The 20,572-nt window shown below is 34.9% G+C and overlaps 1 protein-coding gene across 11 annotated transcripts in view; it reads right to left on the minus strand.

Moving 5' to 3' along the window:
- EHMT1 (euchromatic histone lysine methyltransferase 1) overlaps positions 1 to 20,572 on the minus strand; it is a 297,878-nt gene that overhangs the window by 93,578 nt on the left and 183,728 nt on the right. For 9 of the 11 annotated variants that reach the window (XM_078149928.1, XM_020981693.2, XM_020981698.1 and 6 more), the window contains 3 exons: positions 18,370 to 18,501; positions 7,537 to 7,682; positions 4,478 to 4,621 (listed from right to left, as the gene is read on the minus strand). In XM_078149928.1, coding sequence (XP_078006054.1) covers positions 4,478 to 4,621; positions 7,537 to 7,682; positions 18,370 to 18,501 — 422 coding nt within the window. The remainder of the gene's footprint in view (positions 1 to 4,477; positions 4,622 to 7,536; positions 7,683 to 18,369; positions 18,502 to 20,572) is intronic. The other 2 variants (XM_020981701.2, XM_020981697.2) reach the window with 1 other exon arrangement.

The raw sequence follows: 20,572 nt of genomic DNA on the forward strand, positions 1-20,572 counted from the left end.
GGTCAAAAGAGAGAATTGAATAAACAGGGGGTAGGATAGGATGAAGGGAAATATAGCTAGTTTTTCACAACATGACTACTATGGTAGTGTTTTGCATGACTACACATGTATAATCTGTACTGAGTTGCTTGCCTTCTCAATGAGAGTGGGTGGGCAGAGAGGAAGGGAGAAAATTTGGAACCCAAAGTTTTAAAGACAAATGTTAAAAATTGCTTTCACACGCAACTGAGAAATAAGATGTACAGGCAACAGGGTACAGAAATCTATTCTATCCTACAGGAAAATAGAAGGGGAAGAGGATAAGAGAAGGGTTAGGGATGGGTGACAGAAAGGGGGGCAGATTAGGGGAAGGGGTATTCAGAATGCATGCCATCTTGGGATGGGGAGAGGGACAAGATAGGGAGAAAATCTGGAACCCAAAATCTTGTGGAAGTGAATGCTGAAAACTAAAAATAAATAAACTGACGAAAACAAACAAAAAACACCCATAATTCAGAGAAGGAATCCATGGACTTTACAAGAATGCCAAAGGGTCCATGACATAAAAAAAGATTAAGAACTCCTATTTTAGATCACTGGAATTAACAATCAGAAGTGTTACAGGAAGACAAATTTGAGATAGATGGTAAAGGAGAGGGACTAATGGCAAAAGCACTCTATGCTATATTTTCACTTATAGTTTCATGTATGTGTCACATCCCTTCACTACTTCATACATCTTATGAGGACCCTGTAATATCAACAAATGACTAGAACAGTGCTCTGGATTTTATAAGTGTTAAATGCTTGCTAAATAGAATTGAATTAAGAAAGGAGGCAACAGCAAATGAGAAAGCAATGATGGCCTGAAGTGTGTATTAGTTAGTATAAATGGAATGAAGAAGATCAACTGAAACAAATGACTAGATGTGAGGGCAAGGGACAAGAAAGAATCAAAAAATGCAAGACTGATGATATAACTGACAAAAATAAAGTCAGGAAAAAGAAAAATTTGGTATAAGACATAAGATAATGAGCTGGGGCTTTGAACAGGTAGAGCTTTGGGGTGCTGGTGGAGATATCTGGTACACAATTAAAAATGTGGGACTAAAGATCTTGAAACAGAAGGATTACTGAAATACACAAACTGCTGTCAAACTCATCTTATAGTTTCAACCAATGAAGTGATTAGTTCCTTGAAGAAGAGTACAGAAAGAGAAGAACAAAAAGCAAATCCAGGAGGAGAAGGCAGAAGCTCTGAGACAGAGAAGATTAGCAATGAATTAGAAGAACCAGGAAACTGCAGTCAAAGAAAAGTACAATTCCCTTTCTCTTTCAAAAAAGAGGGGAAGGGCAACAGTGTCAAACAAAAGTAAGACTCAAGGTACAGTCCAGGGACCCCTGGGATCTCCACAGACCCTTTCCTGGGGTCTACAAGATCAAAACTATTGTCATAATAATACTAAGATATTTATTTTCTAAAATAGTAAACATCTATAAATATAACTCACATAAACAAAGTTCTTTGGGGAAATCCTCAATAATTTTTAAGAGTGTAAAGACGTCCCAATACCAAAAAAGCTTAAGAGCTTCTAATATAGAGAAATCAAGGAAGAAGAGGACTGAGAAAATGTTTCTGGATCTATAAATCAGGAAGATCACTAATGAACTTAGAAGAAGTAATTTCAACCAACTGGAAAGAAAATAAAGTGGTATTACAAACTGTTAATGAGTAAGGGCTGAGAAAGGTGAAGCAGTAAATGATTATTTTAAGAACCCTTGTAGAAAAGGTAAGGAGAGAGAAACTACTATATAGCTTAATGGTTTTAGTAGCAAGGTAAAGTTAGTTTCTTTTTTAGGAAAGGGAGAATCTAAGTAAGAATAGAAATCTAGAGAATGATGGGAAAAGGTCCCAGAAAAAGTGGTAGCAAATGGGATAAAAGTATTTCAGGAGTTATCAACCCCCTGTCAAAGAGAAAAGACACTTTTTGTTCTAATACAGAAATGAAAGAAGTCAGGTAAAAATATAGAAAAAAAACTTAGTGAAGACTAGAAAAGTTGAAATGTATACTGGGCGGCCTGGATCTAAAGTAGGAAGATTCCTAGTGAGAGTAACAGAACAAAAGTAGTGTGAGTGACTAGGGAGAAAAAGGACTATGGATCAAAATTATTGAAGAGAATACATTCAAATATAAAATGACTGTGGAAGATGTGGAAGAAGCATTCTAAATAACAACAGAGTCTAAGATATAAACAAGTGAGTGTCTGGGTGAAGATGAGTTAACTCTAGTGGAGTTAAGGAGGTGAAGAATTGTAAGGTCAGAATGTTAAAATGGTCATAAACCGTTGCTGAGTGTTGAATTCACCAAGAATAACGCAGACTTCGTGGCCTACTGGATAAATTGTTAGGCTTCAAGTCAGGAAGAAAGGAATTCAAATCCTGCCTCATAACTGGCACTGTGACCCTGGGCAAGTCAACTGACCTCTTTCTAATTCATTTTCCTCATCTATAAAATGTGAGTAGTAATAGCAATTACTTCATAGCGCTTTTGTAAGGATCCAATGAAATAGCAAATCTAAAAATGCTATCTAAATGTTGTTGCTGCTGCTGTTGTTGTTGTGGGAGAATACATAAGCCAAGTGCTAAAACCATGGAGTAAAGTAGGAGTGTGTCTTAGAGATCAGAAGACAATGATGACAAGAATAAGAAATGGCTGATTAATAGATGGCGTGAACTTTAAAATGGAAGAGGTGACTGAGTGACACGAATGGCACAATGGTTTGCAGGAGGCAAAAATGAGCAATACAAGGCCTGTCTTTACTTCATGAAGAGAAGACAGTGGAGAGGGGGAAGGTTTAGTGAGAGAGATGCCAAGTTTCACTTAAATCAAAGAAGTAGAAGAAACATTAAAGATGTAAAGGAATTTCTTCAACACAAAATAGAACTCCGAATTTTCAAGTATCAGCTATCATAATCTGCAGTATTATCAACTCTGCAACTTATACATATTTGAGTAGAAGAAGGTCTAATACATATTTTAGGAATCACAAAAATGGCAATAATCATGAAACTAGCCACAATGAAATTTGAGAAAAGCAGCAGAAATCATGAAAGATGTTGTTTAGGAATTCTAAAGATGTGTTTCCTTTACAAAGGAACATGGTATTAGATTTTTTGTAAAATAATGATATTTAATATGCTCTAATTATTTAAAAAATCTAGCTATTACAAAATATTTTTAATTTAGAGGAACAAAGCAGCTTACCAATATTAATTGATCCTTATAACAGCCCTTATGGGAAAGTAAAAAGAACTAGAACAAGAGTTCTTAATTTTTTTGGGGTGTCATGGACTCCTGGTAGTCTGGAGAAGCATATGGACTTCCTCAGAATAATATTTTAAACACATAAAATACATAGAATTGCAAAGGAAACAAATCATTTTAAAATAAAGTTATCAAAATATTTTTAAAAAACTAAATTGTTACATGTTAAAAAATCCTAAACTTCAAGAGAGAGTCCTATGACCTGCTGGTCACACAGATTGGCTTGCTCATTTACCGGCCATGTGCTTTTAGGTGAGTTACTTAACCTGTTTGAGACTCAGTTTTCTTATATATACAGAGGTGGCATATTACTATGCTGACTTCATAGCTGCAGTGGGGCTCAGATGAAATAACACATTTTGTATGTGTAAAGTGATATGTAAATATAAACAAAATTATAGGCAAGAAAGAGTAGTATTTAACAAAGAAGACAGATAAATACATTCATATTTCATGAATTAAGTATAAATGCACAGATTTAAATTTTGGTTCCTCTACTATTTCAATTCAATGCCACAAAATTTCTAAAGAATCTATGAAGACAACATGACAAAACTGTGAAAAGAAGACTCGAAGGAAATCAGTCTTAGCTTTGTGCTCCTAAACAAAAATGCTGGGGCAGCTAGGTGGCACAGTGAATAGAGCTCTGGCCTTGGAGTCAAGAAGACCTGAGTTCAAATCCAGCCTCAGACACTTAACACTTACTAGCTGTGTGACCCTGGGCAAGTCACTTAACCCCAACTGCCTCACCAAAAAGCCAAAAAAAAAAAAAAGTATTAACTTTGTGCAGGGTAAAGCCAACACTAGAAAGAAAGCAGATTCCTTGACTGGTGGTCATCATTTTTAATTAAGCAACAGCAGAGAATGAGATAACACTTTTAGGGTTTGGCGATAAAGAACCACTACAGAAGAGAGGAGAAAAGATCCATGCTTCTCAATCCCTTAAAAAATAAAATGATGGTCCAATTCTCAAAATATCATTTTTTAAATTGTCTTTTCACATTTGATACATACATGACAGTTCAAAGAAAAACAATTTGGAGTAATGCAAGAGGGAAGGTATATGTATGAATAAAACAGAGCAAAGTAAAGTAATGCTTATTAGAAATATATGTAACTTATATTATGCAATGCAAATGGAAGATCACATCTAGGATCAACCTGAGACTTACAGCTGTGCAGAAGTACCCACAACCAGGGCAGCACTGATGTTTCACCATTTTCCCTCTGTGGTCCTCACACAGCACCAAGAGCTGGACATTATTTGATGGACGCATCAATTCATATTTAACCACGCTGTTTGTGCATCTGCCCAACTGCAATCACAGCAATAAAAGCAAATTCAATTACAAAATGACAGAGTCAATTACCCAAAGGAAAAAAAAAGTTTTTAGTCAGTCAATTTAAGTTTCCATAGGAGCTTATGAACAGGTGAAAAATAAAAAGTCTTATTTCAGAGACAAGAAGAATCTTCACAGAAGAAATTTATCACTTGCTAACCAAAAGGTAAATGAATTAAAGTATTTCATATCTGATAAGGATATTCATATCAGTAATATATACTGCTTAAGTAAATTAACTGAAACTCTCTCTGTGATAGCCTGAGATCATTTAAGTTACAAAATTGTCCTTGACTTCTTATTTGCACAAACTCAAGAATGTACCAAAAAATACCAAAAGTATAAAAAACATAAGTCAGAATGGTAGATGGCTGTACTAAGATCTTTTGGTTCCAGTTCAAGCTTTGGCACCTACTGGTTGTATAGTTTTAAGCAAGGTACTTAACTTTTGGGGGACTTAATTTCTTCATCTATAAAATGGGAATATAATAATTGCTTTACCTATGTCACAGAATTTTTCTGATGATCAAATATGATAATATATGGCAAAGGATATTCATAAATTATAAAGCATCATTTAATTTCACTGAGGAATCATGACAGAAAGAGTGGATAGGCTTGTCACACAGCAAAGTAAGGAGTGGACAGCAAGAAATGCTCCCCTGACGTACTCTGCATTTTTGGAGAGAATTTACAAATCAATGAGATCACAGATGTTTTTAAGAATGTGACCAAAACATTGTAAAAAATTCAAATTATTATTATGACTATTAATTTCACTAGGTTCACATGGATAGAAAAGTATTTAAATTGAAAGACTTTCACTACATTTTCCACAGAAGTTACCACTGTAAAGTCAGGAAAAAGCAGACCAACCTGTAATTATCTATTTTGAAAACCAGGCAACTACTGAAAACTTGTTATAAACATTCTACTTTGGATTATTTATTTCTCAACCAGTTACAAAAATCAAATTCCATCACTGAGGTTTTTTCAATTCTTTTATTCTCTAAAACTAAAACCATAGTCAATTCTCAATAATCCCAACTAATTACAGGGCTCATTTACACAGACTATCTAAGACAGAAGAAATCCGGTAAGAAATGATAGCCTCTGGAGTCTGAGTTCCAAAGAAGCTGAGAATGTTCCAGGGAAACATAAATCAATTAGTAAGAGAGTCAGGAAGTTGAGACAGTGCCCAGAAAGACCTAGGTATGAGAGTGGAAAACCATGACCATTTGTATGGGTCTCTTAGGTGCCTAATCCTCCAGTGTCTGCTTTTTTTTTACAAATAGACAAGAAAATTCTTGACACAGCAACCACCACTGATTTGACTCAAAAATCCAAACATTCATATAAAAGAAAAAGGAGTCTGGAAGCATGGGCACTAAGGTCGTTTCCTCTTTTCTCTACATTTTAATTGGCTGGCCTCTGTCAGAGCCCAGTCTTGCCTTGCCTTGCCTTGCCTTGCCTTGCCTTGCCTTGCCATGGTCAAGCTCCTTACAACTGCTGAAGAAATAATAGAAGAGGATTCCAGGAGACAAAGAAATCATTTCTCTCCTGGCCATCTTCTTTTCCTACTACTTTCCTGACTAGGAGATTAAGCTGGGATAAAGAAAGGACAATTAAGCAATGTTAGGGAGGAAGCTTAGAGACAGTAGAGGCAGAGAGAGCTTCAGAGAAAGCAAATAATGGGAATGGGAAATCCAGAAAATCTTGTGTAAAATCTGCTTGAGAAACTGGGATAAAAGAAGGTGGTCAAAAGACCTGGTTAAAGGAAAGGAAGTAACTGTCAGGTCACAAAACTAATCCTTGGAGCTTTAGATTCCCAAAGAATTAAATACCATACATTTATTCAGTGGTCTGTGGAATAACTTGGAACGTTCTAAGAGAGTGAACAATTGTCTGAAATCAATATCAAATCTGTGAAGTTGTGCAGATTTATGAGAAAATGCATATTCTGCTGGAGAAAATAATATGTGCATGATGTAGACAGCTTCAACTCAGCTAAGAGAAAATTAGCTATACCAGGCTGGGTTTCTAATTTAATGAAAATGGGACAATAAACCAAAAGCTCAGCCTTTACCTCTAGAATGACAGTAGGACAGAAGAGAACTTAACAGAAATACTCATAAGCCTTCATTTAAAAGTACTAATACATGCACTTTCACTCAACAAATATTAATTTGTGTAAAATCCTTCATTTCTACAAGTTAACCAGTCAATAAACATTTATTATGCACTTACTTTGTACCAAGCACTATGTTAAGTGCTAGAGATACAAAAAGAGGCAAAAGATAGTCTCTGCTCTCAAGGAGCTCACAATCTAACAGAAGAGAAAAGAAGCAAACAAATATACACAAACAAGCTATATAAAGGAAAAATAACTAAAAGAGAGGAAACACTAGAGTTAAGAGGGGACAGGAAAGGCTTCCTGTAGAAGATGGGATTTTAGTTGTGACACCGAAGGAAGTAAGGGAAGCCAGGAGGCAGAGATGAAGAGGGAGAGCAATCTAAGCACAGGAGACAACAAAAGAAAATGCACAGAGTCAAGAAATGGGAGTGTTTTGTTCAAGGAACAGAAAGGACACCAGTGTCACTTGATTCAAGAGTATATAAAGGGAAGTAAGGTGTAATGGAAAGACATTACAAAAACATAATAGGAAATATCAAACTAATTTTATTTAAGGGGATTTGCATGGAGAGTTCACTACTGGATAAAATTTCCTAAGCATATGACAATTTTCTGATTTCCAAAATATTTGATGCTGTTACAAAGGAGTTTGATCCTTCAAAAGCTTATTTTTCTTAACAGATTGGAAAAGTTGTGCCTCCTGATGCTGGTGTTAACAATTTCAATTTCTGTGTACAGTAAAACTGATGTCATTTACCTCATTGTCTACACTTTCAGTGGCCATACACTGATTGTTAGCTAAAGTGGTAATCTCACGGCTTTTTGGAGTTTCCATTCGACAGCTACAGAGAGGCACTTCCTGAAGGCCATCAATTTCCACTGCTTCAGGACCATTGGAGAGACCTATAAAGAAAAAGGAATTCAGAAAGAATTATATTTCTTGTTTCAGGCTCATTTCGGGCCAATAAAGATAATAGTTCAAAAATTTACCATTGTATAATTACTACTAGTTTTTATGTTGATATATAATTTCATTATGCATCCTCAAAAATACACTTCAGAAAACAAGCCTAATCATTAGGTGAATTATTAAAAAACTTGGGCAGAAAGGTCATAAGAATTTTATAATCATTCAATGACCTTTATAGATAAATCAGCAATTATCCACTGGCTATTCTTTTATTACCAACAGTATATATAAAGAAAAAGTGGGTGATAATCTCACCAGAAACTCTTACCAGTGAAAAACATATATGTGGGTGAGAAAAGAGATTCTGGGATCTGACTGTAATGCTCATTCTTCTGGAATCCCTATGCAAGATGCCCTGCTATCTGCAATGATCTGGTTTCTTCAAGATTCCCTGAGTATATGATATGATATATCCATCAACCTACTCCTTATACAAAAATGCTGTGTGTGTGTGTGTGTGTGTGTCTACATATGTACATATGTACAAAAGTACTTGACTCGTGGTCCTTAATTCTGAAAGGATCACTAGCACACAAAGAAGACTTTACTCACTGTTGCAGAATCACAAAGATAGGAAAATTCATTCCTTTGGGAATTCTATTCTAGTTACATTTAATATTTTTCCATCAAAAATCTGAAGTACAATGTAGAACTCAACAATAACTGTAATAATTACTGCATCAATTATCAATTGTATTAATCAATACCAATTATATTATTGTCAATTATAATATTTGGTCCCAATTCCAAGGACAAGATAATCTGAGGGAATAAAACATATCAAAGCATAAGGTGAAAAAATTAATGAAGGCTCCAAAGTACCAATCCAATTCTACTGCTATAGACTCAAACAAGTAACAATGGAAAAGGGTTATGCTGTAGCAAATACCCTGCAGATTCATCTTTCTCTCTTTCTCTCTTCACACATACACACACACACACACGTATGTATACAGACATTCTATACACAGATTCTCCAAGAAGTGTCATAATCAAAGGAATAATCAAGTTTTGTATCTTCTCTATTTGATATATAATATGTGCAAACATGAACCAAGCTAAATATTTCAGACATTCAGGTCCATCCCTACTGATGTATTAATAGTTTCATAAATTTCTATTAATCAAATGTAAAATATATATTTAACTCCTCCTCTAAACTCAAAAAGCACTAAGGATAGAGAATCTCTACTATGGCCTAGATGAATGATGCCAAGCACATCTTTGTCAGCAGAGAAGGCTATACTTCAAGACATGTGGATCCAAATGAACATATGTGTTTATGGATGGCAGAAGACACTAAGCTCCATCTCAATACCACCAATTGCTCAAGATGCCTATTCAAATTCCTTATATTCCTTTTGTCTCGAAAAAAAATCATCACACTATTTACTACTTTTCAGGGATTCGATCAGCTAGGAGCTAAAATTGATAACTCTACAACAGATAACTCTAGGACTATCCTCTATAACCACTAGTTATTCAGTTTTAACTCCTACCACATCAGTGAAATTATTGTCTCAAAGACTATTGGTAACCTTTTGGCACATAAAATAGGTTTTTTTCCATCTTCACCCTCTTAGACCTCTCTGAAGTACCTGATACTGGTAACCATACACCTTTCAGATATTCTCTCTTCCACTGTTTTTAGAGATACCCAATAACCCTGCTACTACATCCATCCCCCCCTTTACTTTTTTAGTTTCCTTCAATGGTACCTCATCCTATTTCCAACTTTGTATTTTAAGTGCTGCTCAAAAGTTTGTCCTGTAATATTTTTCTGTTCCTCTAAGTTATCAATGATTCTTCTCTCTCACCTCCTTCCAGGTATCAAGTACTATGGATTCTACCTCTCAAATTTGTGGCACTCATCCCTGACTCTCTATTACCAAATATACCCTAATATACTACCACTTGACCAGACTACTGTCAGAGTCCTATCATATCTTTCCATCCCCAATCTCTATTCCCCCTAGTTCATCTTTCATAATGCTGCTTAAACAAGATTTTTACATATAGATCTGGTCACAGCACTCTCAAAAACAAACTTTCACATTTGAAAGAGAGCTTAGTGACCATGTAGTATAATCCATCCTCATAAAAGAAACCCCACTACAACAGACTTGGTAAATGGTCATCCAACCTTTGCTTGAAGATCTCCACTCAGAGGGAACTTACTACTTCCTGTGGCAGTCCATTCCACTTTTAGAAAGCTCTAAATATTAGGAAATTTTCTATGATTTCAAGTCTAAAGTTACTTCCCAACTTCCACCCTTTGCTGTTAATTCTGTCCTCTGGGACCAAAGAGAACAAGTTTAATACCTTTTCACCATGATAATCCTTCAAGTTCTTGAAGACAGTTATCACTTTCCTCCAGAGTCTTCTTTTTTCAAAGTTAAACATCCCAACTTCGTTCAACCAATGAACTTATAGCATGAATTCAAGGTTCTTCATCACTGCGATTTGTTTTTCTCTAGAAACTCCATTAAGTATTCCATGGTAACAACAGCTTTTTAAGTTGGCTTATCACTCGACTCATATTAAGCTTACAATCCATTAAAATTCTAAGATCTTGTCAGAAAAGCTATTTGTCGAACCATTTCTCTCTTATCTTGTACTGACAAAACTGACTTCTTAAACTCAAGTGTAAAATTTTTAATTTATTCTCATCAAATTGTATTTTATTAGATTCAAAGCTCTAATTTGTAAAGATCAAAAGCTACTCAACAAGTCCTTACTATGTATGAGCCAGGCCCTATGTTAAGTGCTGGGGATACAAATACAAAAACTTAATAGTTACTAATCTTAAGAAGCGATTATTCTAAGGGGTGAGACAAGATGTAAATATATAGGAATACATAAGACATATACAAAATAGAGATAAGGAAACCTTGGATTCTGATCCCTGTTACCTAGTTTGCTGACTCTGTCTCCCAGGCTAAAGTCATCCGCAAATTTGATACGGTTGTCAACTATATCTTTATTCAGGTAACTAACTAAAAAATTTAAAACAGCACAGAACCAAGCAAAAGATCCCTGGTACATTCCACTGGAGAACTCCTTTCAAGTTGACATGGAACCATTAATGACTGTTCTTTTAATCTGACCAATAAACTTCTTCTGAATTAATCTAATTGTACTATCATCTAGCCCACAACAAAAGATAATCAAAAATGTGACTACTGAGCAAAATTCAAAATCTCTTGATACTCAAGAACCTCTACAATCAAGCATCTTCCTATTTTCCCAGTCTCTTCACACATTCTGCTTGAACCTGAACTGTGATCTATCCCCCAGACAGGCCCTGTATTCTCCTGCTTCTCTTCTGTTCCTTTTGTATTCAACACCTATAATTTGCTTCCTCTTCTTCACTGGTTGAATTATTTTCTTTTAAAGTTGAACTCAAACTTCACTTCTTCCTGGAACCTTTTCCTGAAACTACTCCCCACTCCCAATGCATATTTTCAGATCTCACACTATACTTGTATTTTATCCTCCAGTATACTAGACTATAAGCTACTTAACTATAATGACCATATCTTAACTAATTAGTGTCTATTCTCCAAGTGTTTTTAACACAATGATCCACACAGAGTAGACACATGACAAATCTTTGCTGAATGAACGAGGAAATGTTAATGTTAATATTCACCTCAGAGTCAGTATTCATAGGATCAAAAGATCCTAACTCTAGGGCTGGAAAGGGTCTCAAAAGCTATCTAATCCAATCCTCTTCATTATGGAGATTAAAAAATATAACAATAATAATTTTCATTACTATTATTATTAATAGTTAGCATTTATAGTGTTTTTTTAAAGGGTCACAATCCTGAGAGGTGGAAACCATTATTATTTCCATCTTACAGATAAGGAAATCGAGGCAGGAATCACTTAAGTGAATTGTCCAGGTTCACAATGCTCTTTAGTCTCTGAAGCTGAATCTGAACTTGGGTCTTGCTGGCTCCAAGTTCCGTTGGTCTATCCTCTGAAGTACCTAGCTGAGGGAGGGTAAATAACTTGCCCAAAGTCAGAGAAAGGCTGGGAACCCTGGGAGAATGATGCTCCTTCTGACCTTTTCCACTCTACCAAGATGCCTCTATCCTTTTATACATAAGCAAACAAAGTTACACTGCTAGTTACTGGCAAACAATTAGGACACTCTTGATCTTGTGATGGTAAAATACTGAGGGGGATAAGACTGAAATAAGAGGTCTTGTTTATCTGCATTATTTGATTATCTGTATACATGATTCTTCATAAATTTTTTGATTCAAAGTTATGTCTGAGAGTTCACTAGGATGTCAATAGCTCAGGAAGGTGTTTTTCCCCCTCACTAACATCTTCATATTGGAATCTACTCCTGAAGAACCATACACCTGACCAATTGTGTGAAGACATGTTCAACAAATTACTATTCCAATCAGCCAGTCATCTTGTCAAGCTTTTTCAATATAGGTTCTCCTCTTACAAGCTTATCCAAACCTATTAACATCAATGCTGGATTTTATGTTGGTTACTCCCAATCCACAACTTCAGCTCTTCAGCTCTAGCTGCCCCTGGGGCTAGTACTTACATGTCCCACTAGATCCTTAAACTCAACATCCTATATTCTGACCCTCTTGATTTCCACATTTCTATTGGTGGTAGTAATGTTCTCCCAGTTATAAGCTTCAAAACCTAAGGGTCAGCTTTGCTTATTCCTTTGGTCTCATGGCCTAAATTCAATCAGTCTCCAGAATTATCCACCCCTAGTAAAGAAACATTAACTATATGACTACTATTCTAAGAAGGTTTGGGCACTCCTGTAAGAATTAGCCCCTTTTTTTTTTGCTTTTCTAATGATGAAGGACTCACTCTAAGGAAGATTTTTTTAAATTATTTTTTTAATTTACAAAAATCCATAATCAGAACGTGCATACCCTTTGACCCACCAATAACACTTCTAAGGCTCCCAAGGAGATCATAAAAATGGGAAAAGGATCCACATGTACCAAAAATATTTACAGCAGCTCTTTTTGTGGTGGCAAAGAATTGGAAACTGAGGTGATGACCATCAATGGGGGAATGGCTGAACAAGTTGTGGTATATGAATGTAATGGAATGCTACTGTGCTATAAGAAATGATGAGTAGGCAGACTTCAGAAAAACCTGGAAAGACTTGTATGGACTGATGCTGAATGAAGTGAGCAGAGCCAAGGGAATGTTATACACAGTAATGGCCACATTATGTGATGATTAACTTTGATAGACTTAGCCCTTCTCAGCAATACAAGGATCTAAGACATTTCCAAAAGTCCCATAATGGAAAATGCTATCCACATCCAGAGAAAGAACTATGGAGCTTAAATGCAGATCGAAGCATACTACTTGCTTTTTTTTCCTTTTGTTTTGTTTCCTCTTTCTTGTGGTTCCTTCTGTTAGTGTGAATTCTTCCTTATAACATGACTAATATTGAAATATGTGTAACAGGAATGTACATGTATAGCCTACATCAGATTGCGCATCGTCTTGGAGAAGGAGGGGGAGAAAAATTTAAAACTTAAAACTTATGGAGGTAATTGTTGATAAATCAAAATAAATTAATAACAAAAAAAATCCATAGCCAGTATTATTTTCTCTCCCTCCTATCTCCTCCTTTACCTTCCCAAAAAACAACCATTCTTGTAATAAACATGCATAATCAAGTAAAACAAACTGCCACTCCGGCCATGTCCAAGACATACACATACACATCAATTTACACAGAGTCCATTACTTCTTTTTGTCAGTAGGTGAACAGCATGTTTCATCATGTCTCTCGTAGAACTGTACTGGAGTATTGTGTTGATCAGAGTTCTTAAGTCCTTTAAAGTTTTTTTCTTTACATTATAAACTCCCAGTTCTGTTCACTTCACTCTATATCAATTCATATGTCTTCCCAACTTTCTCTAATTCTGTCCCCTCCATCATTACTTACAAAAGAATTTCATTACATTCATATATTATATTACATCCAGCCATCTGTCAACTGATATGTACTCCCTTAGCCTTTGCCACCACAAAAAGAACTGCAATTTTTTTTATATATAAGTTCTTTTCCTCTTTCTTTGATCTCTCTGAAGTATAGGTCTAGTAATGAAATTGTTAGGTCAAAGAATACATATAATATAGTAACATTTTAGTCATAGTTCCAAATTGCTTTCAAGAATGTTTATAAAATTATAAAATTTGTATATTTCTTTTTTTTTTGTTAACTTTACCAATCTGATGGATGTGAGATAGAACCTCAGGGCTGATTAAATTTGCATTTTTCTAAAAATTAAGTGATTTGAAACATTTTTTCATATGGCTATTAATAGTTGGGATTTCTTCCTTCGAAAACTGATTCTACATATACTTTAATAATTTATCAAATGGGGAATGGGTCTTATTTTTGTAAATTAGAACTACACACATATATGCATACACACACTACACACACACACACACACACACACACACATATATATGTATGTATATATATATGGATGTGTGTGGGTGTGTCTTATAAATGAGATAGGGCAGAGGATCTTAACTTGGAGTCCATGAACTTAGGTCTCGGACCTAACTATTTCAAACTGGTTTCCTTTGTAATTCTATGTGTTCTACTCTAGGTATTTAAATATATCATTCTGAAAAGAGGTCCAGACTACCAAAGATGTTCAAGTCACAAGAAAGATGAAGAAGTCCAGCTCTAAAGCCTTTGCTTTCAATAACAAACAATCTTAGAATGCTGGAGCTGGTAGGGATACCTACACATACTGAAATTTCTCTTTGTATAGATGGATAAACTGAAGACTAGAGAGAGCAGGTTGAGTTGTTTGAAGTTACACTATGAATCATGGGCAGAAAAGGACTAGAACCACTCCTATAATGCCCAACTTGAGTAGCTGGCTATTAGCCAAAATATAATGAGAGTCAAAAATCTGTTTTCTTTTTTTCTCCTTTCTACATTTTATTGGACGAAGTTTTATTCTCAAATCTAAAAGAAACTATTATATAACATAGTGGTGATTCTTTTCATGTATGAGTTGTGCTAGATAGTCATTGAGGTGCCTGCCACTCTCAAATTCAGTAATTTTGTGAAGTGCATAGAGTAAACAGTAATGCTTGCTCTGTGGGTCACAGTTCTGTTTACTGCAACCAGACTTGTGGGAAGAAGGTAGAGGGGAGAAAGTTCAGGAGACAAATTTTGCTTCCTATAGATATGCTGACAGATTTAGGTCCTATTAAAGGGTTCTAGTTTAGAAATAGCATGGCTTAGGAATTCAAGAGAATTTAAAAGGCAAGCTATTTGTCCTTTAAAACCATGATTCGTTAAATATCTGTTGATATATATGAAGCCACACAAAAATGTTACCTGTGAAATCATCAAAGATATATTAATGACTACAAGACCTATCATTTTCTGCCACACTCCACAAAGAGTCTTTAAGAACAAAAATCACAATATGACACTCACAAGATCCATATCAAGTAATCATTTATGAACTGTGAATGATAAGTTATTATTAGAGAAGATGTGGCTTAGTAGATAACTGACCTTGTAATTAAGAAGACATGAGTTCAAGCCCTACTTTTGACATTTACTGAAAGTGGAAGACTGGGAAATTCACCTTATCTCTGAGCACCACAACTCTGTTAAAATCCTAAGTTAAAGAGTCAATGCCAGTCTCTATCAGTAGTTTCTTCATCAAGAGTTATCTATACCAAAGAAATAACAGATTCAGTTCTATCCCCAAAAGGTAGTACAGACTTCATCTATGAGAATCTTGATGCAGACTCAGCTTGAATAACCTCTCTAAAATAATTACAGCAAATCACAGCTAAGTCTGAAAAGATGAGAAGTCTGGTCAACTCTAGAATCTTACTCTGCAACAGCATGGTCAAGAATTAACAATACTAGCCTTTCAGTGACATATGAAATAAAATGAACTAGAGATCTTAACAAAAGGAGGCAAGTTTGATCTCATCATTATCACTGAGACTTGGTAAGATGAGATCTACAGCTGGAATATGGCTCTAAAAATTCATTATTCATAGGATTCAGGATAGATAAATGAGTAGAATGAAACAACATTGTGTATTGAGCAGACATACCAACACAAAGAAATCTAGGAACCATAAGGTAAGAGCATTATGGATATAATCTAAAAGAATATCTATTGAGGCAGAACCAGAACAGACCACCTAGACAGAAAGAAGAAAGAGAAAAAAGAATTTGGGGAAAAAATTTTAAAACTGAAACAAAGAGAATAATGAAGGACTTGAATATTTGGGGCATCTGCTAGAACTCTTTCTGGCAAAAGAAGACCAGATATGTTCCTAACTTAACTTACTGATGAATTTATCCTTCAAAAGGCAGAGGAACCAGTGATGGGAGAGAATCTAGTTAAGATCTTATTCTTACCAATAAAGGTAACTGATTGCAGGGACAAAGTATACTACTCTATCAGAGTTTGTGATACAGGATTTCAAGCCAGAAATAGTTTATCAAGCATCCTAGATTTTGGGAGAAAAGATTTCAAAGTACTGACAGAAATCATGGCAAGAAACCTACAACTTAAAATTCCAGAATGAAGTCAGCAGAAGGAATAAGTTCCCAAGAATGAAACTTTGAAGACACAAAGTGAAACAATTCCAATAAACAGGCAAAAGGGATATTATTTAAAGAGTTTAACAGATTTACCAACCAGCACAAATTCTGAAAGAACAATTACAAATAATGAAAGCAAGGGCTGGCAAGAAAAGATGAAGTTGAAACTATAGTACAATCCTGTAAGAATAGTGCTGGGAATGCTTAGAACAAGTTTAGGAAAGACAAGGACAAGAAGATTTTTTTAAAAAAACTACATTGGAAAGAAGAGAATAAAGAAAGAGATAAGAACCCTGTTTAGGATAGATGGGACAATGAAAACTGACAACAGAGAAAGGGCACAGTTTTTCAAGTCTAATTTTGCTTATATTATCTCTGGCAAGGAGAAAGACTTGTAAAGTGTAATGGATAAAATAATAATGGTAAATATCTTAAGCTAAGTATGGAGATAATAGTAATAATGACAATAACAATAATATCACCATCAGACGTATATGGTACTTAAAGTTTTGCAAATAAAATAGCTACCGATGACAAGGTCAAGTCACATGGTCTATATGCACTACATTCTCAGGTACTGAATGAAGAGACAAAGGTGATTGCTGATCCACTGAGACGGACTTCTAGCAGATTATGGAGAATAAGAGAAGCTCCACAGAACTGAAGGAAGTTGTGATCACAAGGAGCCAACACTGCTGCATTAAAAGCAAGCCATGCCAGTCTAACATAATTTCCTTTTTTAACAGGACTGCCTAATGGGTAGAAAACTGGCCTCAAAAATGTCAAGGGCAGTACCATCTTTCTAGTTAACTACATTCATAATTCCAGTGTCATCTCAATCCACATATCCAGAAAGTTGCCAAATCTTATCTCCTCTCCCTAGGGCTCAGAACTTCTGCCAAAGTGTTTTTCCTCAAGTTCTCATCTTATCTTACCAGTCCGCGAACTGAATAAATTCAGGCAATTTCTATTGATCCTAAAGGATCAAATAGCATGTATATAATATAAAAATAAGCAAATATACACATATTGTAGTACAAAATCAGAAGTCTGGAAAAAACTAGATGACCACTGAGGTATCTTTCCAAAGCTGAAATTATGATATTGTGACAGGATCCTGACTTAAAGAGAAGTTAGCATCACCACCAATACACACAATGAAATATATTGAATGCCCCCAGTTTATGACACTTCTACATATATTCTATTGTCACAAAGAGTACAAAAGAAGCCTAAAAGAGAGATCGCACCCACTATGAAAAGAAATCTTATACTGTAGAGTATACCTGAATATGAAGGTTTTTATTATCTGCAGTATGTGTACTTCCGTACTAATAGACACTAATAAGGTCGTGTCTATCTATCTATGTATTCATATATGATCCTCTATTACAGAAAGCATATGAAATTTAATAGGGTTTTTATTTATATATGTGCTACTACTATACCGAAGAAAACAATTGCAGTTACAGAATACGTGTAAAGAATAAAGGCTTGCACTGTTAATGCACACTCTTCTAATGCAGAGCATACCTAAAGACTAAGCATTGTTTAACTACGCAATATCAAAATATATTTGATCCAATTAACACTACAAACATAAGGATTACAAGTCATGGAGTCCAAAATGGCATCTAATTATGCATCTAGTGGCATATTCTCAATTTTAAAACTGTTTACTTTGAGATACCAAATTAAAATGTCTATCTTTATACCAAGGAACTGTAGGACAATATGAAGACACTGTCTGATCTTGGCTGAAATGCATGTGTTTCAATGAAATCCTTCTCAGTTACCTTTAATTTGGGATTATTCAATTGGAGCTTATAGTGAACAGAGAAAACAGGCTTTATGCTATGTCTCTCCCTGTTCATTCACCTTTAAGAGATGAATCTCATCAAATCCTATTAATATCCACCAGGGGGCATCATCTTAATACAGAGAAGAAACTAGGCAAACAAAGAACCAAAATGGTACATGGCCATATTTAGAAAGCTGACACTCACCTTCTGATTGTGAAGATAAAATGCCCTTTACTCGGAGATCCAGAGAATCCAGAGAAACCTCCATATAGTCCATACTATTTTCCTGACCAGCTTGTCCTGTGCTTCCCAAAGATGACTTGTATGTTTCAGTACCTATATTTAAAATGCATGTACATATATGCACATATTCATAAAATCAAATACTGCGTATACATGCAGGCCATATCCATTATAGTAAAAGCAGTGTATAAAGGCCATATTCACAATAGTCTATTAAAATCCACATAAATAAATAACCTAAAATACTACAAAATATCTGAGCATATTATAGTTGTTGACTCATTTCTTTTCTTAGATGTGCAAATTTTCCATTTCATTAAATTATATAAAAAGAAAAAATTAAGGAAAAAATATAAGCACTGACATGCAGAAACACCTTTCACAGCAACTATATCAGCTAGATGATGTAATCATATACTAGGGTAAATCGGGAGGAATCTAGACCACTTAAACTTTGTAAGAAATTTTTTAAAAGAAAAAAACCCACTTGACTTTTGGATTCTGAAGGTCAAGGCTTGCAGTTAATAAAGCAGCTCCCAGCTTCATAATAAGAAGGAATAAATGCAGCTGAATCAAAGCCCCAAACTTACAGACCAATCAAAAACCCTTGAATCAGATGAAATCATAATCATTTTATAACAAAAAGAATAGAGATGAAGAAAGGGGGCATTTTACTACTTATTTATCTGACATAAGAGGCCGGCTAAGAAAGGAGAAGATAAGGCTAGCAAAGGGATTGTGAAAGAAGAACTCCCTTACCCCTTCACCCCAAAAGATTCCAAGACATTAAAAGATTGTATTCTAGATTCTGAAAGACAAAATTTTGCTACTTTAGAGCTAGAAGGACTCAATAACTGGCCACTGGTAATATTCTCTACAGGGACCAAAAAGAAGCACATCTGTTTCATTGGGATTAGAATTGCTTACAAAAAAGGGAGGACAGAAAGATAATGCATACCCTTCACTGTGGTCTTAGTAATTAAAAAAGACAAGACAGACTCCACTCAAGTGAATCTTTCTGGGTGGAAAAAGCCAATCAGTAGGCCTTGGGGTAAATGTAAATTCACAAGGTAGGAAGTAAACAAACTAAATGTCCATAAATGCAGAGAAAAGGATGAAGTAGATTAATTTATAAGATATTAATCAATTAACTTTGCAATGAGGAGAAATAATTCAGAACCAAATACTAACAAAAAAGTATGTTTGTAGGCTTCTCATCTACACTATATTATGTGTGTAGTCTAAGTGGCTATCCAGCCACCTAATAAGGTAGAGATGTACATATTAATGCTTTACACAGGCATATATACTCCATACCAAGAAATAAAAATAATAACGCTATGCTAGTTCACAGGATGAATGAATCTTTTCCTACTACCAAAAGGAAAAATAGAGCATGTGATTCAGCTTCAAAGTCTTTCAAACCCAAAAGCCCTATATAAAAGAGGAAAACTCCACTCCAAACGCCAACCTTTCACCTTGACTCTACAAACATGTCAAATCCTATCGGGTAATAAAATACCAACAGCTAAAGAAAAAATGAACCTTGACAAAGAAACCTAGTGAGAAGACATGAGTGCACAGATGCCTAAAAGGAAATTCAGCCGTACAGCCTTGTGACCTCTGGAAGTAGTGATTCTAAGAAAACAGATAACATGAAAAATTGGAGCTGGTGCTAATACTGCTATTGAATTTATTGATACTATCATTTTAAAAACAAGTTTATTCACTGTTAACTACTCTAGCAAATTTACACCTAAATTAGGAGCTATAGTCCCAAAAGAATTTATACATATACAGTACTGAATATATAAATGTGTAGGTTCACATAAATAATCCTCTAAGAAATCTGTGAATTTAAAAGTAAACGTTTCATATTAAACATGGTCTTTGTAGTACAAATCATTAATAGGATCTAAAAAATAAAAATTATTGAATCAATTCAGACATTTATTAAATACTTGCAGCATGAAATGCACTATAAAATTAGATAGCATATAAATCTCCTTGCAAACCTCAAAGCATTATATAAATGATATTTATTGTTATTATACCACTTCTTTCTACATAATTAATAAGAAAGCCAATTTAGGATATCAGATTCCCCCTTTACATGGAGGGATGGGCAGATGGAAGAAAAAGGTGAAATAAAAAGGAGAAACAT

The sequence above is a fragment of the Phascolarctos cinereus genome, unplaced genomic scaffold (assembly GCF_003287225.1).
Source record: "Phascolarctos cinereus isolate Bilbo 61053 unplaced genomic scaffold, phaCin_HiC Scaffold_2;HRSCAF=192, whole genome shotgun sequence".
Lineage (NCBI taxonomy): Eukaryota > Metazoa > Chordata > Mammalia > Diprotodontia > Phascolarctidae > Phascolarctos > Phascolarctos cinereus.